Source organism: Leopardus geoffroyi, chromosome C2 (assembly GCF_018350155.1).
Source record: "Leopardus geoffroyi isolate Oge1 chromosome C2, O.geoffroyi_Oge1_pat1.0, whole genome shotgun sequence".
Lineage (NCBI taxonomy): Eukaryota > Metazoa > Chordata > Mammalia > Carnivora > Felidae > Leopardus > Leopardus geoffroyi.
This window is the reverse complement of record NC_059333.1, coordinates 8,406,676-8,434,313: the sequence shown is the minus strand read 5'-3', so window position 1 is coordinate 8,434,313 and position 27,638 is coordinate 8,406,676. Positions and strand designations below refer to the sequence as shown.

The following is a 27,638-nucleotide window of genomic DNA, read 5'->3' as shown; positions in this document are numbered from 1 at the left end:
CTGGTATAGTTAGGTTTTTGTTTGTTTGTTTAAACTGCTGTCTCATGTAGTGTGCCGTTTTTACCTCTGGTTCTGAAGTGCAGGAACACTATCCCTTTTAGAGTCTGAGACTTTGAACAGGAGCAATGATGAGAGAGATGCATCTTGTTTAACTTGGCAGAAGTGGAGTCAGCCTCCTTGTTTCAGTTGTATCTAGCATCTTTCATTAGAGCTTTGGCCTCTTTCATGTCTGCCGAACAGCCATACCAATACCACTGTTCTGTGCATCAATGGATGGTTGCTAACCCCTGTAAAACACTGGTTATAAAGAAGTCATATTTATGCTATTTTGGACCCAGTGTTTCCCTTACAGAGATGATTTTTCAGGGCTAGAAAGATGTATAAATAGAGTTAAGGTTCATTTTTGTGTTGCGTTTCAAATAATAGCAACTATAAAAATTTTATTCACAATATGGTTTATAACACGCTTTCCCTTTGGGCTGGGGACCCTTGTTAAATTTTGTCCTGCCTCAATGTTTGAAAAATTCATTGCTACTTAGGCAGTGGAAAAAATGTGGAGGCTCTATCTCTTTGAAATTGCATAGTATGTGTCTTGGTTGCTAGTTACGCCATTGTTATAGACTGAATACCAAATTCTAATGGAAGAGGAAGGCTCTTGGAGCCTGACACAAGAATGGGAAAAGAAAATAGCCCCTTAACTGGAGTGCACCCCAGTCTAGGACTGGATGTAGATTAAGGGATCACCCCATTATGTGTGTCTGATCCTCTGCTATATTGATTTATTTGATTTTTTGTTTTGTTTGTATTGGTTTATTGATCAGACATGATTAGTTTCAGTACTTCTGAATCATTGCATATTCCTAAACAGAAAAATGTTAAGAGTTTTACTGTATGTAAATTGCAATAGGATTTTAATGAAATTTGATTTCTTCTCATTTGACATTCTTGTTACTGATACTCTTGTTATTTTTCTTGAATAAATTTTCTTTTCGTTACTTTTAAAATAGATTGTATAATTATGTAATTGAAATTTATGAAATAACTTTTTAATCCTTTTTCGGTTTTTTTCCCAACAAATTTTTTAAGGATTATTCTCCAAGGGTAAACAAAATTTTGCTTCTAGAGTATCACTGATTGCATATAGCTTTTGTCAGATTTAATATGAGTATAATATGTTTGTTAGGGAGGTGTTGAGATCAGTTGAAAGTGAAATAGTATTTTTCTTGGGGAGAATTTTGGGGGAAACACTTTTTTCAAAAGAACATGTTTAAGTACTTCCTTGTAATAACATGTAAACATAAATTTTTTCCAAGTTATTTCTCTCAGTTGTTGGAAGAGCATGGTCCCTTGGACATGAATAATAAAATGTTCTCTGAAGAATATGAATTCTTCCCAGAAGAAACTCGGCAAATACTAGAAAAAGCCGGAGGTTTGAAATCTTTTCTCTTGGGATGTCCTCGTTTTGTTGTGATTGACAACTGTATTGCATTGAAGAAAGTTGCATTACGGCTTAAGAAAAAGAGAAAGAAGAAAAACATTAAGACAAAAGTGGAAGAAATTTCAAAAACAGGGGAGTATTTACGAGTTAAACTACCACTGAATCCAACCGCGAGGGAATTTAAACCAGATGTAAAGTCCAAACCAGTGTCTGAGTTATCTTCAGCACCAGCTTCTGAGGACGTGAAGCCCAAACCTGTATCTGCTAATTCTCCCCAACCAACCTGTGAAGCTGTGAACCCGAAACCAGTGTCTGATAATTCTTCTAGATCAGTTTCTGAGGATGAGAAGCCCAAGGAGGTCTCTTTTGATTCTCCCACATCAGTGTCTGAGGATGCCGGTCACAAGCAAGTATCCTGTAATTCTCCCAAACCAGCCTCTGAGGATGTGAAACCAACCTATTGGTCTCAACCCCATTTGGTCACAAGATACTGTACATACCTCCCCTTTCGGGGATTTGACATTACCCAGACACCACCAACATATATGAACGTGTTACCCAGTTTACCCCAGTACACTAACATTTATACACCTCTAGCCAATGTTCCTTCTGAATATCAGCTGCAAAGATCAGTACCAGTGGCGCCATCGTTTGTAGCCAGTGACAGACCAGATGAAAGTGCTGCTGTATATTTTGAGGGTCCTCATTTGAATGCTGAGAATACTCCTCCTGGTAACGAGATTGCCTCTAAAACACAGATCCTTCAGGAATCTTTGGAAGTATCAGTAAAGACACAGTGCAGCATGAATGGTGACGGTACAGCCCTCAGTGGGTCTAACAGCCATGAAGGTCACTGTGGAAATTCTGCCAACAAGTGGGAAGTAAATCTAGAAAGTACCGACGAAGTAACAAATATTCCACATACACAAATGGCTGCTATACAGGTAAGACCTAAATAGAAAAAAGTAATCTCAATTCTGAAGTTAAATTTTCCTTTTCATCTTTCTTTGCCATTTACTAAAATTCTTTTAAATTATTGACTTTATAATGGTTATGAAAGCTTTTGCCTGGAAATGTTTTAAAAATATGAACCCTTTTGTAGGGCATGATCGGTAATTCAGAAAGAATTTTTGGGTCTAGTAAATAATACCCTTCTTCCCTAACCAAGTTTTGTACCAGTTGAGAAATGAGATAGAGGAATCAGCAGATGGAGCCATCACGTTAATGATTAATAATGGCACCATTGAGGATGATGTAGTTACTTCTGTAGCACTTGCACATCCTGGTATCGAAGCCCTGACACACCAGCCTACCTACCCAGTTAGAGCTAGACCAGGAAACCTCACAACGTGGGGTGCTGGCCGCCACAAACTTACTGTATGGAGAATGAAAGGAAATATGCTTTTTGCACAGGTGGCCCCAAAAAACAGAGTCTGGGCTATATGTGACCAGTTTCTTTTACGAAAACCAGTTTCTCTAAAAAGACAGTCAGGTGGAGAGAAACAAAAGACGTGAATAAAAGTTACTAACAAGCATGAGAATAAGTTTATGTTCTGTAGTTCACTTTGTCAGGCGTGAATTCATTAGACCCTTGTTGGATTATCCCCCTCCTTATTATGTTTTCTGTTTTCTAAAAAGCTCTGAAAGCACATGTTAGAGTAATAAACCAAAATCATTTTCATTTTTACCAATTCTACATGATAGCTCTTTCCTAATACAAGAATTTGTAGAAAGTGTGAGTTATTGAAATTGGAGAAAAATAAATAAAACACACCTCGAAAAAATTGTGAGCATGTCTTAAAATGTCATTACATAATGGATTTATTGTACCACAGGAATTGAGATTAATGAAATTGTTTGTTTTTCCCCAAAGGTGTCTTGGAATATAACACATCAAGAGGTCAATACTGAGCCATATGATCCTTTTGAGGCACAACAGGTGAGTCAGAATTGTATTAGACTATTTAAAGGTTTTTTAGTTTTCATTATTATAACTAGATGGCAATGATGAACTAGAACTATTTGGAGTCTGCTAATTCCATATAAAATGTTACCATGCAATAAGCTTTAGAACATGACAAAAAAAATTGTTTTTATTGAATTTGGGAAAGAGGCAGAAACAAAAGTGTTTTTTCCCTAGCTTATTTATTTCAAAGTATAATGGCTTTATTGTTTTAACTGGTATAATGAGCCTCTATTAATTTATATATAAGAGCTTATTCATGTGAATGATACAGAAAGTTTTATAATAAAAACCTTCACCATTATAAGAATGATTCAGTTAGAAAAGCTATTAATATAATATATTGTGTTGATGTATCTTAAGAAAAGTTATTTGGCCAACTCCATAGTTCCTGAAAGGTATTAGATAAAATTCAATTCCCCTTCTCATCTAAAACTCATAATAATATGGAGAAAGATGAATACTTCTCCACATGCTAATATCTTTTTCTCAAGCCAAAGCCTTCATCTCACTTTTAGGTGAAACATGACCATTGGTATTTTATTATCCTGGAGATAGCAACTGACAAAATTAAGAGAAGTAAGATTGTAAAAGAGGAGGTGTAATATTATTTCTTACGGAGGCTAACATTGTGTATCTGGAAGATTAAAAAACAATCAAGTGAAAATGCAATACCAAACTCTTAAGAGAATTCAAAAAGGTGATTGGATAGAATACTTTTCCAAATATAAACAACAATCTGTTGCAAAGTATACTAGAAGATAAAATTCCATTTTTAATAGTAAGATAAGATATCTTTTACCAAAAGATAAAATAGTTAAATCTATGAAAGAAAACTTTAAAATGTACTGAGAAGCGCACAGAAGACTTATGTAAATGAAAAGTATTGAATAGGAAGGTCCATTATTGTGAAGAGACTGGTTGTCCCTAAAGCTTTTAACACAGTTCCAGTACAATCATGAACAACATGTATTAGTTACCTGTTGCTACATAACAAATTACCTTAAAACCTATTGCTTTAATTGGGGCGCCTGGGTGGCTCAGTCGGTTAAGCGTCCAACTTCAGCTCAGGTCACGATCTTGCGGTCCGTGAGTTCGAGCCCCGCGTCGGGCTCTGGGCTGATGGCTCAGAGCCTGGAGTCTGCTTCCGATTCTGTGTCTCCCTCTCTCTCTGCCCCTCCCCCGTTCATGCTCTGTCTCTCTCTGTCTCAAAAATAAATAAAACGTTTAAAAAAAAATTAAAAAAAAAAAAAAACAAAACCTAGTGCCTTAAAACAACAATAAACATTTATTATCTCACAGCTTCTGAGTCAGCAATTGAGCGGTTCAGCTGATGGTTCTGGAGATTGCTGAGGACTTGCAGCCAAGATATAGACCAGGGCTCATCTGGCCATCTGCAAGGAGTAACTGGGGTTGGAGGTTCTGTTTCCAAGATGGCTCACTCACACAGCTAACAAGTTGCTGCTGACTATTGGTGGGGGCTTCAGTTCCTTGCCTGTGGACCTCCATGTAGGACCACTTGAGTGTCCTCATGTTCTCATGGGGCCTGGCTTTCCCCAGAGTGGTTGATCCAAAGTAGAAGTAGCAATAGCATTCATGACCTACTTTAGAAAGCCACTTTCTATCACTTCTTATGTATTCTCTTAGTCACACAGACCAACCCAAAAACCCTGATACATTGTAGGGGAGGACTGTACAAGGGTATAAATACCAAGAGGTGAGGATCTTGAGGGCCACCTTGGTGGCTGGCTCCTGCACAGGGTTTATCTGAAACTGGACAAATTGATTCTAATTTAGCACATAATCTATTTTAGCACATAAATAGGCCGTTAAAATAAGAGAGAATAGAACAAAAGAAAATAGAAATTTAAGGTATAATAAATAAAAATGGTATTAGTGAGCAGAAAGTAGTTTATTAAATATGTGGTATTAGGAGAATTGTTAATTAGGAGAATTATTAAATATGTGGTATTAGGAGACGGGTTGCCTGTCTAGAAGAAATTAATTTGGGTCCCCACCTTATTTCCATATACCAAAGTAAATTCCAGACAGATCAAAGATTTCAATATTAAAAAGCAGATCCACAATTTACCTAGAAAAAAAGGGAATTTTTTTCATGAGATTAATAAACAGTATAACAAAGAGTATCTGTTTATATATACACATATATAATCTGTGTGTACATATGCATAGCATGTATTTGTATATGGACAAATAGACACATGATGTCAAAACACTAATGACAAACTAGGAAAGTTATTTGCGGTATAGGGACAGATAGAGAACTAATTGCCTTGTTTAACGTACAAAGTTTCTGTAAATTAATTAGGGAAAGATTAATAATGCAAAAATGGGAATGGATGTGAATAGACAATCCACAATAAATAAGGATGATTTTTTAAACAAATAAAAAGATGCCCAGCTCCACCTGAAATAAGAAAGTCATTTATGCACTGTTGAAAGAATGTAAAAATGTAAATTTCTGGGGATGGCAATTGGGAATTTACCTGCACTCCTATGTATGTATAGAGACCAGTGACCAAGGGTATTTGCATATTTGTTTCATCTGCGTTAGTGTCAGCAAAAAATTGAATACAACCTAAATATCCATCAGTATTAGACTCATTAAGTGAATTATAGTCCAGCAATTTTATTATTACTGATATGGAATGATTTACAAGACCAGATAGATAATTAAGTAGGAAGAAGTAAGGTTAGATTGTGTTGCTATGCTTGGTACAAATAGCTTTATAGTTTTGGCCAATTAAAAAAATAATGTAATGGGGTGCCTGGGTGGCTCAGTCAGTTAAGCGTCTGATGACAGCTCAGAGCCTGGGGCCTGCTTTGGATTCTGTGTCTCCCTCTCTCTCTGCCCCTCTCCCGCCCCCCCCCCCCCCCACACACACACTCACTCTCTCTCTCTCTCTCTCAAAAATAACATTTAAAAAAAATGTAGAACTCTTAATTTTTTAATGAACAATACTGAAAATTATGGAGGAGAAATTAAAAATCATCTATGTTGCCATCTCCCTTATGTACATTTTGATGTGCAGCCCTTAGGCCTTATTTTAACATTTACATTTAAGTAAGCAATTCTTTTTACACTTGATCTTAGCCAAAAGGCCGAGAAGCGATAGCAATTCTTTTTAAAAGGATTGTAGCTTATATGTTGTGTTTAAAATTTTCGGTATTTATATGTTATGGATTTTTTCCATGTCAGTAAATATAGATTTTTATCATCATTTTTAACGCAGACTTGGTATTCTATTGTATGAATATGATAGTTTATTTGATTAGTTTCTTACTGTTGAACATTTAGATTGTATCAGCTTTTCAGGCATACGGACAGTGCTATAGTGAACATTTTTGCATATAGAATATCTGGTGTTGAGTTCTTATAGCATACTGAGTTCTAAACCAGGTATGCTCTTCACCCTCAAATTTTTTCATCAGTATTGGGAGAATTCAAAAACACTTGTTAAATTAGCAGTTAGTTTCAGGACCTTATCATTAGTATGGCTGAGTGTTGGCTTCTCCACCAGTGAGACTTGCAGTTAATCCCCAGCACTGTTGCTTTTCCTCAGGGGCTTTAAGAAGTTGCCTAATTTCTCTCAACTTTGGTTTTCTGATCTCTAAAAGGTGTGAATAATGTTTCTTACAGAATTGTGGTGAAGTTTGTGTGTGATAACATAGAGATGGCTATAATTTCTTGTTCCTTTGGTGACTTGGGCGTATAAATTGATACATAATAATAAGTTGTTAATTCATTGTGATTCTTTTGCTGAATTGAAAATGAACATAGAGGTAACTAAGATCTAAAACCATAAAGTCTTTCTCCGGGTTGTAGTGGGGTTGACCATTTAATTTATTATTTAAACGTGGACTCTCTATTCATACTGCCAGACTTTTAGTCTGGACAAATAAAAATTGGGACACTCAAAACAGACTGACATGTGTGGTCACTCTGGTCACAGCTCATAGTTCTCTAACTGATAAATCACTGAATTTCAAAACCTTGATTCTCTGCTTTTTTAAACTTAGAAGATGCTGAGGTGCAGGAGGTGGGGGAAGATAGACCTAGGTTTGTGCCCCTGGGATAGAGTTCCAGGCTTGGCCACTAAGGCCCTGGGGAGGGCAGTCAGCCTCGACTGGGCAGACTTGCCAGCCCACCCAGACGCCTTTCAGACACACAGGTGTGATTGCTGACTGTCTTAGCAGAATGAAAGGGTTTTTTTTTATTTTTTTAGATGTTTGTTTATTTTTGGGAGAGAGTGAAACAAAGAGCACGAGTAGGGGCGGGACAGAGAGAGAAAGGGAGACAGAATCCAAAGCAGGCTCCAGGCTGAGACACAGAGCCCAGTCCAGAGACCAAACTCACAGACTGCCAGATCATGACCTGAGCTGAAATCCAGTGTTTAACCGACTAAGCCGCCCAGTCTCCCTTCAGAATGAAAGGTTTTTATTTTTATTTATTTTTTTCAGAATGAAAGGTTTTTAAAAACACATAAATGACATTTTTTGTTGGACAATATTTCACATTGCAATATGCTTCTGTTTTTGCTTTTGCTTTTTAAGCTGGTCCAAGAGATAGTTACATAACTGGAAACCATTGATAATACTTTAACTTGTCATTTTTACAACTGTCCATTTGAAACACTTAAAAGTAGGGTCAAAGTTAATATGTTTTGTTCATATCTAAAATGCATATGTACATACAGCTTTTTAAACCTAATAAATAGTTCTTGATGTTAATCATGGAGAATGCTATTCACATCACACTATTGATTTAGTAATACTGAACCCTTTTAAGACAAATATTCAGAACTAATTATAGTACAGATTGAAATGTTTCATTATGAGTTACAGTAATATGAATAATTGTACTTTAAAAAGAGTTGGCTTTGCTAAACACTGTTTAGGAGGTTTTAATTCTTGAATTATCATGACATTTCCCTTGTAAATTTTCATCTGCCTCTTTTTCTCTTCTGTTTATTTTAAGAGACTGTTTGGAACAAGATGAGAAAAGGGTATTTTAAAATATTTTAACAGATAATTTTGTAACTTTTAGGGAGATCTTTCACAGATTGAGAAGGAGTACCAGGTTTTACAAGAGCAGCTTAAGGAAGCATGTGAAAATTATGAGCAGATTAAACTCAAGGTCTCGGAAGAGACCAAGGACATGGAAGAAAAGTTGAAAAGGAACTCAGAAGAAAACAAGGTAATTCTGTCCGAAACTTCTCTTTAGTAGCATGTGGCATGATCAGGAGGTCTGTACTTTAGTAGCCTCAGTTAGCTGAGTCAACAGCATTGTTGGCTGAACAACGAATTTTTTCTTAATAATGCTTTTTTAAATTTCTGTATGACATTAAAGTAGCAGTGTTTTTGCAGTGTTTTAGAACCTCTGCTGTATGTTGCCTTGTAAGAAAAGGGCTGTGAATCTGGGTTTTCGTTTATTTATACTCAGTTGCTTCTTTAATAAATCTGTTTTCTGGTGACTGAGATTTTTGTTTGTTTTTTAATTTACATCCAAGTTAGCATATGGTGCAACAATGATTTCAGGAGTAGATTCCTTAAAGCCCTTTACCCATTTAGCCCATCCCCCCTCCCACAACCCCTCCAGTAACCCTCTGTTTGTTCTCCATATTTAAGAGTCTCTTATGTTTTGTTCCCCTCCCTATTTTTATATTATTTTTGCTTCACTTCCCTTAGGTTCATCTGTTTTGTCCCTTAAAATCTTCATATCAGCGAAGTCCTATGATATTTGTCTTTCTCTGACTAATTTCACTTAGCAAAATACCCTCTAGTTCCATCCACTTAGTCGCAAATGGCAAGATTGCATTCTTTTTGATTGTCAAGTAATATTCCATATATATATATATATCTCACATCTTCATCCATCCATCGATGGACATTTGGGCTTTTTCCATACTTTGGCTGTTGTTAATAGTGCTGCTATAAACACTGGGGTGCATGTGTCCCTTTGAAACAGCACACCTGTATCCGTTGGATAAATACCTGTAGTGTAATTGCTGGGTTGTAGGGTAGTTCTAGTTTTAATTTTTCTGGTGACTAAGTTCTAAGTTAATCCTTGTTTATATTGAGAGGCAGTGTAGCATTAGTGATTCATAGTGTGAGCCTTGGGGTCCGACCAATTGGGTTCAGATTCAAGCTTGATTCCGTACCAGTTCTCATCTTGGGCAAGTTACTTAACTTCTTTGTGCTTTAGTTTCGTATCTGGAAATTTTGGGTGACAATAGCTCCCATTTCACGGGGGTAGATTAATACTTGTAAAGTACTTACAGCTGTGTATTGTGTAGTAAGGGCTCTGTAAGTATTGCCTCTGCCACTATTATTACTGCTACTATTGTCATCATCTTACTCTGAAGGAAATGTAAGACTGACACATGAAGCTTAGGCATATTCGATCTGCAAAATCACCTAGACCATCTTGAATTGACCTTGAATTCCATCAGCTAAGATGGATTATAGTTACAGGTAACTGGCTATTGGAATTAATTAGTGGCAAGGCACACTGAATTGGTGGGAAAATGAATTATAGATGTAAAGGAATCTTAGCGTGTTTCTTTTTAGAACGAGGTCTTCTGTACAGGCATAACAAGTGGATGTTAGGCAATTTAAGAAAGGAAGGATTTACACTTATCGTGGTAAGCATTGCCTAATTTTTAGAATTGTCAATTCACTGTCTTACACACCTGAAACAAATTCAACATGGTATGTCAAGTATACTTCAATTAAACACAAAAAAGTTAAGAATTTGTTCCAGAAGTCTGGATCAGTAACTGTGGTAGCATATTAAATAGAAGAAAATTAGCTTAGTGGGATTTTAATCAGGGAATTATCGGTATTTAAGTACACCCAGAACAAAAGGGTCAGTTTGTAAAGGTAGCTGTTAAAATACTGCTGTTGTAATGGTTACCACGTTCCTGTTATAACTTGTCTTCACTTGGGATGAGACAGGGGAGATTTGAAGGGTGAGAGCAATTGAAGAAACCAGACTTTCTGGTCAGTTGCCTGGTTGAATGAGATCTTCTGATTGGGAGAGGAGAAAAGGAGCAAAAATAAAACCCTGCACAGTAGTCACTCATAGAACACTAATTTGAGTAAGCTGTCTGGGGGCTTAACAAAATAAAATATTTTTATAAACTTTCTATTACCTTAGTAAAATTCAGTTTTACTAAATCCATATGAGAATGCTTTTGGCCAACTGATTAAGTGATGAGAGCAGATTTTCAGACTCTGCCACTTGGGCTTCTGGTGAGCGAGCTTTGCTTCTCTTTGGCAGAGGCTTGTCCAGCTTTATAAACTGCTGGTCTGACTGGGTCCTGTATTTGTGCAGATTCTCAAGGCATCTTCCTTTCTTTCTATACTTGACCAAGAAATTCACAGTGACTCAGTCACCTCGGGTGGAGGGCTGCTAGGGAGCCGCAGCTCTGACTGGTACTGGGCTTTTAATGTGCTTTTTTAACTTCATTGAGGCTCAGGTCTGCTTTCAAGTGGGGGGGGGGGGTCCTAAGACTGTAGTCGGTCTGTTTTTTAAAAGAGCCATTATTTAGTCCCCCAGTTTTAGGCCTGTTAGGTTGTTAGATTTCCCATGTAAAATGTAGGCCCGTGTCCTGTCAGAATAAATTGCTCATCTGAGTTTTTAGGTTGTTGTCTATACAGGAGCTGATGAGATGTAGCTGTGGCCATTTCTTTATTAATCATGATTGTGTTCATAATTAGCTTGTGGAGAAATCTTTTATAAACATAAAAAGAAATGTGTGGCTTTTATTGATCTTTCCCATGGTCTTGGACTCTCTAGATCACTGAGGTCATCAGCTAATACTTTTACTTGAAAGTTGGTTGATACCACATACTAGGTACAACCACCCTTTGCACTCTAGACAAGCGATAGCAAATCACGTTTCCGAGCTCAGGCATCAGTAAGGCTGCCTAGGTTGAACTCCAGCACTACCATCTGATACCTCTGTTACCTTAGTTTACTTAACCTCTGTGACCCTCAGCTTCCTCATTAGTAATACAATCTGTACTTCGTAGGTTTTTGAGGACTCACAGGGGTGGTTGGACGAGGGTGGGTTGTCCAGAGATACTAAGTATAGTTAGAAGGAAGAGTTGTCCCACCCAAAATGCCACTCATGCCCCTACTCAGAAAAATTGTTTACAAAGCAGTTAAAGAGTGCTTGGCATATATAAAGCATCAATATGGGGCACCTGGGTGGCACAGTCGGTTAAGCGTCCGACTTCAGCCAGGTCACAATCTCACGTTCCGTGAGTTCGAGCCCCGCGTCAGGCTCTGGGCTGATGCCTCAGAGCCTGGAGCCTGTTTCCGATTCTGTGTCTCCCTCTCTCTCTGCCCCTCCCCCGTTCATGCTCTGTCTCTCTCTCTGTCCCCAAAAAAATAAACGTTGAAAAAAAAAATAAATAAAAAATAAAAAGCATCAATAAAAATCTGAGCTAGCTATTGTGTATAGCTGATGGGGTTTTATTATCATGAGCTAGGATGGCCTTAATAGTTATTTAGGCCAGTTCTCTGTTATGTGGGAGGAAAATACCTGTTCTACAGCCAGAATCTCCTGTTGGTTTTACCTCTAACTTGCAGTTGGCAGATTATAACTGACTGCAGTATTGCTCACGGGTTTATGTTCTTTTTAATTTATTAAGATAAAATTCATCATTTTATTCATTACAAAGTATGTAATTCAGTGTTTTTCAGTATACTCACAATATTATATGACCATTAACACTATCTAATTCCAGAACCATTGTCATAACGCCAAAAAGAGACCCTATTGTACCCATTAGGCAATCATTGCTCGTCTCCCCTGTTCTTAAGGTACTTTAATGAGATTTTCATATAGCTAAGATGGGTATTGAAGTTGACTTTGGCTCTTAAAACATAATCAAAATAATTTTGACCTAGAATAAGTTAATGGAGTAGAATTTTAAAACTTTGTCCTATTTTTACATCAAAACAGAATCTTGGGCCCTGCCTGCCAAAAATTCCTCAGCCCACATCTGTGTAGAGGTGGGGTTCTCCTGTTCGTTCAGTCATGATCTTTGCCAACTTCAGCCTTTTTTTTTTTAAGTTTATTTATTTATTTTGAGAGAGAGAGCGAGAGCACAAGCAGGCTCCTCACTGTCAGCAGCTGCCTGAATGGGGCTTGATCCCACAAACCATGGGATCATGACCTGAGCTAAAATTGACAGTCGGACACACTTAACCGACTGAGCCACCCAGGTGCCCCTCGGCCTTTTTTTTTTTTTTTTTTTAAGTTTATTTATTTTGGGGGGAAGTAAGCAGGGGAGGAGCAGAGAGAGAGGGAAAGAATCCCAAGCAGGCTCTGCGCTGTCAGCATGAAGTCTGACATGGGATTTGATCCCACGAATCGTGAGATCATGACCTGAGCTGAGGTCAAGAGTCAGACGCTTAACTAACTGAACCACGTAGGCACCCTGAGTTCAGCATTTATGATCTAACCTTTATGTAGCTCATTATGTGCCAGACTCAATTGTAAATTTTTTACATGGATTATTTAATCTCAAACAATCATAATATACTAATGTTACATAGTACACTAGTATTTTCTCCATTTTACTGTTAGGATATGGAGGCAGGAGCAGCTAATGCAACTTGCTGAAAGTCATACCAGTACTAAGTGGCAGAACAGTTAGTAAGTGTCAAGCTCTAGATCCCTTGCTTTTGTTCTCCCCTAAGAGAATGTCAGTTCCATAACCATTTGAAAAATACTTCTCAGCACTTCACAAGCAGTATGGATGTGTCAGTTAATTGCTGCCATAATAATGCTAAGTAACCACCACCCACAAAACCTTAGTGACCTATAATAGTAAATGTTAAGTGTGTGAGTCTGTGGATTGGTTTATCCCAGTTAGGCTGGGCTGGACTGTTTCTCCTTTGGATCAGCTGAAGTTCAGTTGTTCTTGGCTTACTTGCTCATATACGTGGGGTCACCTGGCTATGGAATGATCTAGAATGGCCTCAGCTGGGATGATTGGGGCAACCAGCTCTGCTCTATGTGTCATTCTTCTTCCAGTAAGTGCAAGGACAGCAGGGATGGTCACACAAGAAATTTTCAGGCCTCTGCTGACGTCAGGTCTGCTAATATCCCATTAGATAAAGCAAGTCACATAGCCAGCCCAGATTCAGGGGTAGAGAAAAGAGACTGCTCTTTATGGAAGGAACCTGGATGGTCCCATGACAAAGGGTGTAGATAAGGATGGGGCTGTGAATGCTATCCCTCTGCTATAGTAGGTCAGCACCAAAATTCACTAGCATTCAGTAGTTAACCAAGAGCTTAAAAACCCTTCCATGATTGGTGCCGACCCTCCATCATCCACCTTCTCCTTTACTAGTTAGTTCTCTGCATTATCCTCTATACTTACTGGATAGCATTTGTCCTGTGATTTTTTTCACTTTTGGCTCTTTTCCTAGCACTGTTTCTTCTGCCTCAAGTGGCCTTCTTTCTCTCCAAGCCTGGCTCACTTCTCATTTTTTGGGTCCACCTAGCTCAGGCATCACTTTCTTAAGGGAGCAGTTGCTGATGGTAACCTCAGCTTTGGTTCAAGGTCCTTATTAATGCAATGGTAATAATAAATACCTCACTATATTATCCAGTGACTATTTTTGTTAACATTTTTGTTGAGATATAATTCATTTACCATAAAACTCACCCATTTAAAGTATACAGTTCTGTGTTTGTGGTACACGTACACAGTTGCACAGCCATCACCACAGTCTAAGTTCAGAACGTTTTCATCACCTTCAGAAGAAATCTCATACCCACTGTCAGTAACTCTCCATTCTCCTCCCTCCCACCCCCCTAGGCAACCACTCATATACTGTATGGATCTGCCTATTCTGGGCATTTTATATAAATGGAGTCACACTCTGTGTGGTCTTTTGTGACTGCTTGCTTTCACTTAACATAATGTTTTCAAGGTACATCCATGTACATCCATCCATGTAACACATGTCAGTACTTCATTCCATTTTACTGCTGAGTAATATTCTATTGAATGGCAGTGCCACATTTTATTTATCCACTCATCAGTTGATGGGGTTTTTTTTTCTACTTTTCGACTGTATGAATAATGCTGCTGTGAATATCTGCCATGAATATCTGTGGGCATATGTTTTCATTTCTTTTTTTTTTTTTTTAAGTTTATTTATTTATTTTGAGAGGGAGAGAGAGCATTCCAAGCAGGGTCTGCACTGTCTGCACGGAGCCTAACACGGGGCTCAAACTCACAAACCGTGAGATCGTGACCTGAGCCGAAACCAAGAGCCAGACACTTAACCAACTGAGACACCCAGGCACCACCATATGTTTTCATTTCTTGAGGGAATATGCTTAGGAGCAGAACTGCTGGGTCATACACTAACTCCATATTTAACTGCTTGAGAAACTGCCAGACTGTTCGAAAATAGTTGTAGAAGCTAACATCCCCACGAGTAGAGTGTATGAGGGTTCCAGCTTCTCCACATTCTCATTAATGCTTAGTATCAACCATCTTTTTGATTGTAGCCATCCTAATGGGTATGAAGTCATTTCTCATTGTGCTTTTGATCTGCATTTCCCTAAAGGCCAGTGGTGTGGAGCATCTTTTCATGTGCTTATTGTCTATTTATATTTCTTCTTTGGAGAAATGTCTGTCCAATTTTTTGTCTGTTTATTAATTGGATTATTTGTCTTAAGCATTTCATATATGTTTAATCTGGGTGCAAATTGCTAGTTAAATATATGACTTCTAAATATTTTCTCCCATCTTCCATACTTGAAAATATATTTGTCCGATTTCCATTTTGCGGGTTGTCATTTCAGCTTCCTGATGGCATGATTTGCAGCACAGTTTTTTATTTCAGTATCGTCCACTTTTTTCTTTTGTTGTTTATTTTTGATGTCATATTTTAGAAACCTCATAATCTAGGGTCATCAAGATTTACTTCTGTATTTTCTTCTAAGAGTTTTACAATTTTAGCTCCTCCATTTAGGTCTATGACCATTTTGAGTTAATTTTTGTGTGTGGTGTAGTAATTATCATTTATGCATACTTCCCCCACCAAACTGTTGTCATCTTTTATTTTTTTTTAATGTTTATTATTTTTGAGAGAGAGAGAGAGACAGAGAGCAAGCAGGGAAGGGGCAGAGAGAGAGGGAGACACAGAATCAGAAGCAGGCTCCAGGCTCTGTGCTGTCAGCACAGAGCCCGATGCAGGGCTCGAACTCACAGACTGCGAGATCATGATCTGAGCTGTAGTCGGCCGCCCAACCAACTGAGCCACCCAGGCACCCTTAAACTGTTGTCATCTTTGAATCTCAGTGTACAGAATAGTTCTGCTGATGTTATCAAACAATGTGTGTTTGAGCACCAAAGAACTGGGTTAACTGGGTTTAGTGAATTGCGGCTGCATATTCTGTGTCTGCCTACATCAGAGAACATCAGGCCTGCACTTCTGTGAAGATTGTTGCTTGAATATTTGCTGATATGTGGTTGAGGATATTATCCACTGTTTCATTTGACAAAATGTATTGGATGCTCCCTTCAGTATAAGCCAGGCTCTGTGCTGGTCTTTCGGGACTTTTCTGCAGCGTCCTCTTTATGAGGCCCTAAGAAGTTGTTTCGCTCTGCTTTCACTACCTGGGCTTCTTTGTGCAGCAAACTTGTTTTTATTTTGTGGGTATAGCTCACCCTGTTTCCTCGGATTTTGTCTACCAGAAAAGTTTTAATGCTCTTTCTCAAGAATGGCTAATGCCTCATGCCGTTTACTTTTATATTACTCTCACTTCTGATTCTGTATTACCATTTTTATCTTTTTATTTTGTTTTCTTTACCTACTTAGCATTCTTTTTATTTTGTCTTTTTTATTATTTATTTTGAGAGAGCATGCGGGGGAGGGGCAGAGAAGGAGACAGAATCCCATGCAGGTTCCATGTTGCCAGCACAGAGCCCGACTCAGGGCTCAGTCCCACAAACCATTGGACGCTTAACCGACTGAGCCACCCAGGCACCCCTTCCACCTACCATTTTCTTATCCATAAAAAAGTCAGCCTTGCCCACTCGGCTACCCACAGGCTGTTAGGAAAGATGAAGTGTGATAATAGATGTGAAGCATTTGTAAAAGTAAAGCCTGGGAGCACCTGGGTGGCTCAGTCAGTTAAGCATCCGACTTCGTCTCAAGTCACGATCTCACAGTTTGTGAGTTTGAGCCCCGTGTCAGGCTCTGTGCTGATGGTTCGGAGACTGGAGCCTGCTTTAGATTCTCTGTCTCCCTCTCTCTGTCCCTCCCCTGCTCATGCTCTCTCTCTCTCTCTCTCTCTCTCAAAAATAAATAAACATTAAAAAAAAAAAACAAACATTAAAAAGCAAGGAGAAACCATTGAACTTGCCAGATAAAGCATGTGTGTAGACCGCCTCTAGGTTAGAGTCATTTAGGCTTAGAGAATAAAGTGTGAACACTTCTAGGCGAGCTGAAGGGGTTCTTCAGAATCCCCGAGTGCGGTGAGGGGTTCTGAGTGCTGAGAGGCCTGAAGGAAAGGAAAGGGTGTTTGAAGTATGCACTTAGGAGGCTGACATACCCTCTGTCAGGGGCGCTTAAATCAGGGGTCCGGTGAAACTTGAGGGTGTTGCAGAAGGGTCCTTGGAGGATGGAACGAATGTCGGAAGGCGGAGGCTACTACAGACAGGACTCTTTCGAGCAGGTTTCAGGGGAGATTCTGCACTTTCCCCTTTGCCTTCCCTGCACCATGTCTCTGCTCCCAGCACCCAGGATAAGACTGTGTCTTCTATAAATAGACTCTCATGGTCTGAGGACTTGCCCTCTGAACCCTGTAGACCTCCTTGCATCCAGTTCACAGTGTAACCAGGTGCATCCTGGAAGGAACTGGTAGACATTTAACTGACATTTCTAACATGGCTTTTCATGGGGAAATGCATTCCAGGTTACAACCAACCAACTGGTCAGCGGACTTGGAATAGGGTGGGACTTGCCCATATTGGGAAAGGCTGTTTTGGGGAACAAAGCATACCTGACTTGATTGTGTGCTGTTCTTGTGCTAGAATAGCCTGTTAGAATAGAAGTGTCTGTTGTATAGACAAATAAGACTCAGAAGAATGTTGTTTCTTTCTAAACGGTTATGTTGAAAAGCTGTTTGAATTCAGTATTTTTATTCCTTTGATTTCTAGTCTTTGTCAAACGCTTAGAAATTTCTGCTCTGTCCCATCAAACTGACTGCAGGGCCTGGGGCGCCTGGGTGGCTCAGTCAGTTAAGTTTCCAGTTCAGGGTCCTGAGATCAAGCCCCCTGTCAGACTCCACACTGAGCATGGAGCCTGCTTAAGATTCTCTCTCTCCCCCACTCTATCCCTTTCCCCTGCTCACTCACACTCCCTCTTTCTCTCTCACTCAAAAGTAAAAAGATTTTTAAAAATGACTACAGGGTCAAAATTACGGGGTTCTCACATATTTATTCACAGATTTATTTAAACATCTGTATCTAGGTTAATGTGTGTTTTCATGCTTCCTAGCCTAGTACATCTTCTGTGCTCTTTTTTGTTAATGGGATTTTTAACTGTTCATCAAAGGTAGAAACCTATCTTTAACTCTGTCAACTTCTTTCTTTTTTCAATTTTTTTAAATGTTTATTTTTGAGAGAGACACAGAGCATGAGTGAGGGAGGGGCAGAGAGAGAGGAAGACACAGAATTTGAATCAGGCTCCAGGCTCTGAGCTGTCAGCGCAGAGCCCAACGTGGGGCTCGAACTCACAAACTGTGAGATTGTGACCTGAGCCGAAGTTGGCCACTTAACCTACTGAGCCACCCAGGTGCCCGTAACTCTTCTTTAGGTCACAACTTCTGCTTTAGGTCTCATATCCCACTTAGACATATGGTCTTATCTGTCCTCTTCTTTTAAAATTTCATTTATTTCTTTTTATCATCCCTACCATAATCCTTATTGTCTCTCACGGACTGTTACAGTGAAATTTTTAAGAAATTTTACCTTCGTCTAACGTAGTTTTTAACATTAAGGGTTATAATTCGTAATGGGCTATGAAATCAGTTTAATGGTGGTGACTGGAGTTGTTTTCAATAATTGAATAGATTAAAAATATCAGAAAGCATCTCCGAAAGGGCAGTTCTCTTTCAGTTTGCGTGTGTGTGCATATATACATACGGTATGGATTGTTATTGAAACGTATCTGTTGTTTGGGGTCACAGTCAAGAAAATATGAAGGCCACTGATTTGGTCTACCACTTTCACATGGCCTCTTACCTATTCTTTTTTGGATTTTTTTTTTTTTTTTTCCCTCTTACCCATTCTTAATCCATCTCTGCGTCTTTCGCTTATTTTTCTAAAACCAGAATCTAATCATCTCACTACCTTGCTTAGGAGTCTTCACTGGCTCCGTGTTATCTACCGGGTAAAGTCCACCCTCCTTAGCATTACTCACAAGCCCCTTTATAATTTGAACCCAAGTCATCTCGGGTATCATTCTCCCTGCCCTGCCTTCCATATGTCCACCTCGTACTCCAGCCACGTAGTGCCTCTTGCTTTCATTTGTACGTGTCTTACTCTTTTATCCTTCTGCCTCACTATTCCTACTGTTTGGGATCTATTCTCCACATGGCATCTCATCTTTAAAGACAGAAATCAGAAATCACTGTTTTTAAGAAGCCCTTCCCAAATACCAGATAGTCTGTCATGCCTCTGTGCCTTTTTGTTTGACAGCCTCCCCCCAGCCTGATTCGGTGAGGACAAGTGAGGCCCAAGGCTGTGTGTCATATGATTCTGTATCCCAGGCTCAGCCCAGGTCCTAAGTGTGCTCTGCTAAACTGGAGTTACTGATTGAACTAATGCACCACCACAATTCTGGTCTTTGGGGCTTTTTTTTTTTTTTTTTTTAAAGTAAATCTTCCTATTTATTTAAGTGCTTTCTAAAAATGTTTTTAGATATCAAAGACAGAATTAGATTGGTTCCTTGAAGATTTGGAAAAGGAAATTAAAAAATGGCAACAAGAGAAAAAAGAAATCCAAGAAAATCTAAAAGCACTAAAGAAGAAAATGAAAAAGGTTCTAAATGCCAACGAAACGTAAGTTAGCAATTGAAAGGCAATGATTTTTTATTATTGGGGCTTTTTTGTTGTTATTTTAACATTTTTGATACTCAGTTTCAGACTATGTCAGGTAAAGTACAAATTTAAATACTGTTTTCACCTCATTTTAGAGAACGTTCTGTGGGGACTTACCTGAAATTTTTCATAAAACTACTGTGTTTGCCAATCAAGTGGGACTATGAATGAGCAAAGAGCTGACTTCCTTCTAGTCGGGACACCACCCCTTACTGTGAACATTACCTTTGCCCCATTTTTTCCTTGTTTATAAAGTGAGGGGCTTAGTCTAGATGTAAGGTTCTTTCCTGCGCTAAGATTCTGTGATGATTATTTATAATTGTTTTCATCCTGAGCCTTTAAATTACTAAAATTTGGTCTTGTGGTATGAAGGATTTGGTAATGCATACAGGTAATACAGTTGTCAGATGGGCCAAGTTTAAGATTCTCTGTGATCCATTCCTAACCCCTCTCTTCCCTAGTTGGTGACATATCATATGATTCCTCAGCTTAATTGTTACCCACCGCTGTGTAACAAAACACTCAAACTTGGTGGCTTACGTTAACAGCCATTTTATGTGATCATGATCTTGGAACCTGGTCTGAGTTCCGCTGGGCTGTTCTGATGGTCTTCACGTGGCAGGGAATTGGCTGGGGCTGGGCTCAGCTGGGATGCTGGGATGTCCTGGCTTTTTCTCTCCGTGTAGTTTCACGGCTGCTCCCTTTCCATGTAGCCTCTTCATGTGACTTTTATCGGTATGGTCTATCCAGGTGATCTCCAACACGGTAGCCAGGCTTCATATGTGGTGGCAAAGGGCTCCCAAGGGTACGGAAGCAGAAGCTGCCATGCCTCTTGAAGTTCAGACTCAGAACCATAAGAGCATTACTTCCACCACATTCTGTTATGAAAAGCAAGCGGCAGGCCTACTGGAGATTTAAGGGCATGAAGAAGGGGAGGCATGGTTCACGGGGGCCACACTACCATTCTCACCTTTCAGGACATTCGTGGTTTTTCCATTTGCCATGCCATAGGATCGACGACTTCATCATGAGTCTTGCTGGCATTAAATTCGGACAGTTTTTAGGTAATCCTTCCAAGAATGATGAACCATAAAACACCGCCTGCGTCTTGTCATTTTGAGTAGGCTCAGAGTAGTTCTATCAGAACACATGTGTGGAAATAACGTCTGCAAAGCTCTGTACAGTACCCCCCACCCCCACCTATAGGTTCATTTTTCACGGTTTCAGTTACCTCAGATGATTCCCCTTCTGACATATTGTCGGAGGGTCAGTAGTCGCCTAGTGCTGTGTCACCCGCCTGCATCACTCGCCTCACCTCATCATATCACACAGGCATCTTGTCATTTCACATCATCAAGGAAGGCTGGGGACAGTGTAGTAAGATAAGATACATAGAGAGACCACACTCATACGTAACATTCATTACAGTATAGTTGTTTTTATTTATTATTAGTTATTGCTGTTAATCTCTTACTGTGCCTAATTTATAACTTGAACTTTCTCGTAGGTATGTATATATAGGAAAAAACCTGAGTTTGTTACAGTCCATGGTTTCAGGCATCCAGTGGGAGTCTTGGCACATATCCCTCTCAATATTTTTTTTTTTTTCAACGTTTATTTTTTTATTTATTTTTGGGACAGAGAGAGACAGAGCATGAACGGGGGAGGGGCAGAGAGAGAGGGAGACACAGAATCAGAAACAGGCTCCAGGCTCTGAGCCATCAGCCCAGAGCCCGACGCGGGGCTCGAACTCACGGACCGCGAGATCGTGACCTGGCTGAAGTCGGACGCTTAACCGACTGCGCCACCCAGGCGCCCCCCCCTCTCAATATTTGAGCATGTCAGTAGTGAAGTTATTCAAAAATTCAGGAATATTTGTATTTAACATAGATTTTTGTATGCTCAATTCAGATTTACTGTTAAACTAGACAAAATAAATGAGGCTGATAATGATAAGAAATTTTTTTGTGTGTGCTAGCATAAAAATCCATTTCTGTTGAGGAATAAAGTTTTTATTATTTTTTTTTCACTTTATTAATACATGTTTTCCTTTTTTCTGTCCCAGTTTAAAGATAAGCTACAGGCTTCTTTATGTGCTTGGCTTTTTGCACTTTGTAAATGATATAAATCTAAATTTTATATCTGGATTTTAAAGTAAAACCTCTTTTTATATTAAAAGTTTTATGTAGTCTTAAGTTTTGAAGCAAAACTCTGAGCAGGAGAATAATTGTATAATTAAGCAGTTGACCCTAGAACAATGTGGGGGTTTAGGGGTGCTGACCCCCAACATGTAACTTTTGACTCCTCCAAAACTTAACTACTAATAGCCTACTGTTAACTGGAAGCCTCACTGATAACACAATTAACACATATTTTGTATATTTATTATATGGCATAATTCTTGGTAAACTAGAGAAAACAAATTTACTAAGAAAGTCATAAGGAAGGGGCACCTAGGTGGTTCAGTCGGTTAAGCATCAGACTCTTGATTTTGGCTCAGGTCATGATCTCACAGTTTTTGAGTTTGGGCCCCACATCGGGCTCTGAGCTGACAGCTCAGAACCTGCTTGGGATTCTCTTGCTCTCTGCCCCTCCCCCGCTTGCACTCTCTGTCTCTCGAAAATAAATAAACTTTAAGTAAAAAGAAAGAAGGAAGAGAAAGTACATTTTTAGTATTATACTGTATCGAAAAAAAAAAAATCTGTATATATGCACTACACAGTTCAGACTTGTGTTGTTCAAGGGCCAACTGTACTTCCTGTTTTGCAGGAAGTTTTAAAATTTAAAAAGAAAATGGTTTTGTAATCAAAATACCTTGGGTTTACATTCTGGCATGCCAGTTCAGGTCTTTTCATATGCAGATCCCCTCCCCAAGCACCCACCCTTGAAATTTGATCTTGCTGGGATACTTTTTATTTATTATTTTAATTCAAGTTGGTTGGGGCACGTGGGTGGTTCAGTAGGTTAAGCCTCTGACTTTGCCTCAAGTCATGTTCTCCCAGTTCGTGAGTTTGAGCCCTGTGTTGGGCTCTGTGCTGACAGCTCAGAGCCTGAAGCGTGCTTTGGATTCTTTGTCTCCCTCTCTCTGCCCCTCCCCCACTCGTTCATTCATTCTCTCTCTCTCAAAAATAAGCTTTAAAAAAAAATTCGGGGCGCCTGGCTCAGTCAGTTGGGTGTCCAGCTTCAGTTCAGGTGATGATCTCACAGTTCATGAGTTTGAGCCCTGCGTCAGTCTCTGTGCTGAGCTCAGAGCCTGGAGCCTCCTTCAGATTCTGTATCTCCCTGTGTCTCTGCCCCTCTCGTACTCATGCAGTGTCTCTCTCTGTCTCAGAAGTAAACATTTTTAAAAAATTAAAAAGTTTTAGAAAGATATATACACTTCGTTTTGCAGGGTGTTAGACTGGATATGTGTGTGTGTTAACTGGGCTGTATTTCTTTTTGAGAGAGAGAGAGCGAGCGCGCGCGCGCAGAGATAGAGGGAGACACATAATCCACAGCAGACTCCAGGTTCCGAGCTGTCAGCGCAGAGCCTGACACAGGGCTCAAACTCATGAACTACAAGATCTTGACCCGAGTGGCAAGTCAGATGTTTAATCAAATGAGCCACCCAGGCACCCCTGTAAGTCCTATTTTAAAGATGAGAAGGCTGTTTTCATTTTGAATGAGACCCACTGGTTATACTGATGATGATAGACAACACCGATACTCCTCTGGGTCATGTGGAATCACCTGGAAGTGCTCCTTGAAGTGAACTGAGATAAGGTGTTGTCTACACTGCAAGCATATGACCTAGGGTGAAGAAAAGATTTCTGTCCTTTAGGTGTTAAAGGAAAATGACCCAGATTCTTTGCCTATTTAGAAGATAATAGAAATTAAATCAAAATGTAGAAGTTTACAAAATCAAGAAATGTTTGCCTCAAAGTAAGTAGAATTTACTATGTGGGATCGTGTTTTTAAATATCCTTGAAAATTAATTAAAATTTGGTGATTTTCTTCCATAGATATACCCAGAAAAATGATGGAAAGGATAAGGAACATGAATTACTTCTGGATCAGTCCCTCGAAATCAGGCAAATTAAGTTTATGTTTGCTATTATCTTATACTTTGAATACCCAGAGGCACTAGCACACTAGGGTTCTAAGAAGTCTATTGTGGCTTGTCTATGTCTTTTAAATAATTATGTCTCTTATTTCTGTTTCTATTTTATTCTTTAAATTAATATTTAAATAAAATTATTCTTTGAGTGTTTTTATTTTATGATGTTCCTACTACTCTTATTTTACATTGTCAGTATAAAAATCCTCAACTTTATTCGGGGTGCCTGGGTGGCTCAGTCAGTTAGGTGTCCTACTTCAGCAGTTCATGGGTTCGAGCCTTGAGTCGGGCTCTGTGCTGATGGCTCAGAGCCTGGAGCCTGCTTCGGATTCTGTGTCTCCTGCTCTCTGCCCCTCCCCCACTCATGCTCTGTGTCTCTCAAAAAATAAACAACTAAAAAAATTTTTTTTTTAATCCTGAGTTTATTATTGTTGATTAACTGTTCTTTTCCTTTGAAGTCTCCTGAAACTAAAAATGTGGATTTTTTTTTAAGATTTTATTTTTCAAGTTTATTTATTTATTTTGACAGAGAACACACGTGCTCCTGAGTTGGGATGGGGGATAGGGAGAGGGGGAGAGAGAGAAAGAGAGAGAAAGTCCCAATAGACTCCTCACTCTGCACTGAGCCCGACGTGGGGTTCAGTCTCATGGACAGCAAGATCATGACCTGAGCCAAAATCAAGGGTCAGATGCTTAAGCAACTGAGCCACCCAGGCACCCCTAAAAATGTGTTTTTAAAACTTTTCTTTTGTGTTACTTAAGATAACAATCTCAACTTTATTATGATAGTTGTTCTACAATTTTAAGTTTATTAAAGATGGCAGATTTTTATTACGAACCTATAAAAAGTTTTCTTTTAAGCTTTGTTAATGGATATAATGTTTTTACCTACGGGTAGTCAGTATATTCATTAGTGAAGCAGTTGTGTTCTGCATTTTTCGTTGAATATTGTTTCACATAGACATTTCCAGTCGCATCATGATTCGTGGCCTTTTTGTTTTTTTTTTAAGCCCTTATACACATATTGCCGTGATTACTTTGTAGAGATCACTTTTTTCCTTTGGATGATTTCTTTGTCATATAATGTGTGTCAAAATAGAATTTCCTGACTGGAAGCATGAGGGATGTTCTGTAGCCAGATACGTTGTAGTCCACCTGCCCTGGTAAAAGTGATGAACCAGCTTCTCAGCATTTCCACCAAACACTCAATTTTTAAATTTTATATGTTCCTTTGATCATTTGTGAAATGCAAAAAGCACATATGAGTGAATCTGTGTGTCAGACACTAAGAAGTTTTGTGAGTCTCTCTGTGTCATGATTTCAAAGCTAACCTGGCTTAAGCCTTTAGTTATCTCACTGTTTTTTTCTTTTTCAAGAAGTTTTTTCTCATTAACATTTGCAGTGATACATTTACAAATGAGAAAATGAAAATAGAAGAGTGCATAAAGAAAGGGAAAGAGAATTATGAAGAGAGTCTTCAAAGAGCAGTGGCTGCAGAGGTGAGCCTGGGACACTTGGTGACGGACAGATGTGGCGAGATTGTTTGCTTTGTGTTTAACTACATATGAGGCATAACAACATTGCTGAAAAGTGTGGAGTCTGACGGATAGCCTCTCACCCAGAGTCCTACATCCCAGAAATAGCTACTTTTTTCCATGCATGTCACTTTTTAATGTTTTACCCTTGTGCTTACATGATATTACATAGCTGTACTCAAAGTGAACACCACATTTTGCAGTCTGTTTTCCTTATTTTTATAATTCAGTTGTTTTCCATGCTGTACCTTAGAATGGCTTCATCATCTGTAATCAAGTGGTGTGCCATGAAGTAGCCAACCATAATAGTCACTACTGGAAGAGGAACTTGAAAATAATCCACTCGTTAAGAATATACTCTCAAAAAAAAAAAAAAAAAAAAAAAGAATATGCTCTCTTCTTTCCTCAGAAGAATATATACCAATGTCCACATACTATTTGAGATACTACTGAGACAAAAATCAAAATAATGACCTCTGGCTGTATTTTATTGAGTTCCCAAAACATGGTTGTCTTTGTTTTCTCAATTGAGAAGAAATACTACTTGTTGGTATATATATCTATGATTATTCTGGGAAATTAAAAAAAAAAAAAAAGACTTAGCTTATATAATCCACAGACATGGGACTTCTGATTAAATATTGACTATGCAGCTGCTTCTAAGGAAAAGATGGGGAAAGAAAAGCTCAAGTGCCTATATTTTATGAGTCCTATGCCTACATGTATATTTATGAGCTTGGTCAGGTCCCATTTACCACCATTTGGCCAGCCCTTCTGCCTGGTGGGCCCTGTGAAGGTTACTGACACCTGTATTAAAAGAAAGCAGTTCTATATTTCTTTCAGTGCCTCTTACAAAAATGGCCCATAGGCTTGTGGGAAAACCAAAAAACATTCCCCAGAGGCTTTTGAAGCTCATACTGAGAACAACTTCTTTGAGGCCTTTGAATTTGATAGCGTGCAGCCTGGGGGTCATTGTGCAGACCCCTGGCCCTCTGCTTACCAGGGACAGGACCACAGGTAATGCTCATCAGGCCTATACATGCAGGGAACCTGGCTCTGTGTTTGTACATGGCTTAAGCAGTAAGCCATGTGGAAAGTTTAGTATCTGAGAAAAGTACTCTGTAAGGTAAAATAATTTTCCTGTCATTATGTTACTCTGTTTTCAAATCCAAAAGTTTGAATTCATGTTGACTTTTGTGAATTACCACGTAAGCAAGTTCTAGTGCATCTGTCATCATCTGTCATTTAAGGAGAAACTGGAAAATGGCTTAGAATGTTTACGTTTTAACAACCTTAAGATAGTTTCAGTTTCACTGTTTGAAAAGACTTCATTGTTATCTAATCTAATGGTAGGTATCTGTGCTTGAAAACTGGAAGGAGACAGAAGTGTACAAATTACAGATCATGGAATCACAAGCAGAAGCGTATCTGAAGTACCTGAAGCTCCTGAGCAGGTACTGTGTGGTGTCACGGGTGTGCTTCCCAGCATGTCATGTAGGAAATCCACATTAGAGCTGATTTGACAAAAAAGGCATTAAGTTATTCAGGACCATTTTATTTTTAATAGTTATACATCAATACATGTTCAGTTGCAGAAAAATCAAAATATGCAAACCAAACTGATAACGATTATCCATAATTCTTTTTTTAATGTTTATTTATTTATTTTTGAGAGACAGAGTAGGGGAGGAACAGAGGGAGAGAGAGAACCCCAAGCAGGCTCCTCACTGTCAGCACAGAGCCTGATGTAGGGTTTAGTCCCACGAACCATGAGATCATGACCTGAGCCAAAATCGAGTCGGATGCTTAACCAGTTGAGCCACCCAAACTCCCTGATTATCCATAATTCTTAATTAATGTGTAACTAATTAGTATTTTAGAAGAAACCATTAAGTATTTGAAAAAAAAATTTTATAAATCTATATATATATATATATATATTTTTTTTTTTTTTTTACTAAGTAATATAAAGGAAGCTTCCTTTCGTATCAATAATGACATTTCTCTAACCTAATTTTGAAAAGTTGGATAGTATTCCAGCATACAAATGTGTCATGATTTATTAAACCCCACTGTGGTGGTGCATAGTTGGGTTCTTTGCACACTCTGTTAAGAAAAGCTGCATTTCAGTGAGTTTCCTTGTAGCCGCATTTTTATGCACGTTATTAATCATTTCCATGCAATAAATTTCTGGAGTGAAGATCACATTTTCAAGCTTTTTAAACAATTACCTTCTGTAAGAACAATCACTTAATAGTCTTAATGATAGAGTATGGAAATGTCACTTCAGAAGATACTCACCTATGGTCCTTTTTTCAACTCTCATAATCTTTACCTGTTTTTGTTTGTTTAGCTTTGATTTTGGAATAAGGTTTACCTGGGAATTCTAGAGGGTCTTCCTCAGTCTAGTCTCTAGCACTATTCTGTGTGGATTTTCACA

General features: G+C 38.8%; 1 protein-coding gene across 9 annotated transcripts in view; it reads left to right on the top strand.

Annotated features, from left to right (window-relative positions):
* The window catches only part of TTC3 (tetratricopeptide repeat domain 3), a 127,745-nt gene that overhangs the window by 85,567 nt on the left and 14,540 nt on the right, over positions 1–27,638 (top strand). For all 9 annotated transcript variants that reach the window (XM_045501396.1, XM_045501395.1, XM_045501398.1 and 6 more), the window contains 7 exons: positions 1,314–2,382; positions 3,312–3,377; positions 8,470–8,619; positions 19,389–19,528; positions 23,569–23,637; positions 25,066–25,162; positions 26,552–26,652. In XM_045501396.1, the coding sequence (XP_045357352.1) occupies positions 1,314–2,382; positions 3,312–3,377; positions 8,470–8,619; positions 19,389–19,528; positions 23,569–23,637; positions 25,066–25,162; positions 26,552–26,652 (1,692 nt within the window). The remainder of the gene's footprint in view (positions 1–1,313; positions 2,383–3,311; positions 3,378–8,469; positions 8,620–19,388; positions 19,529–23,568; positions 23,638–25,065; positions 25,163–26,551; positions 26,653–27,638) is intronic.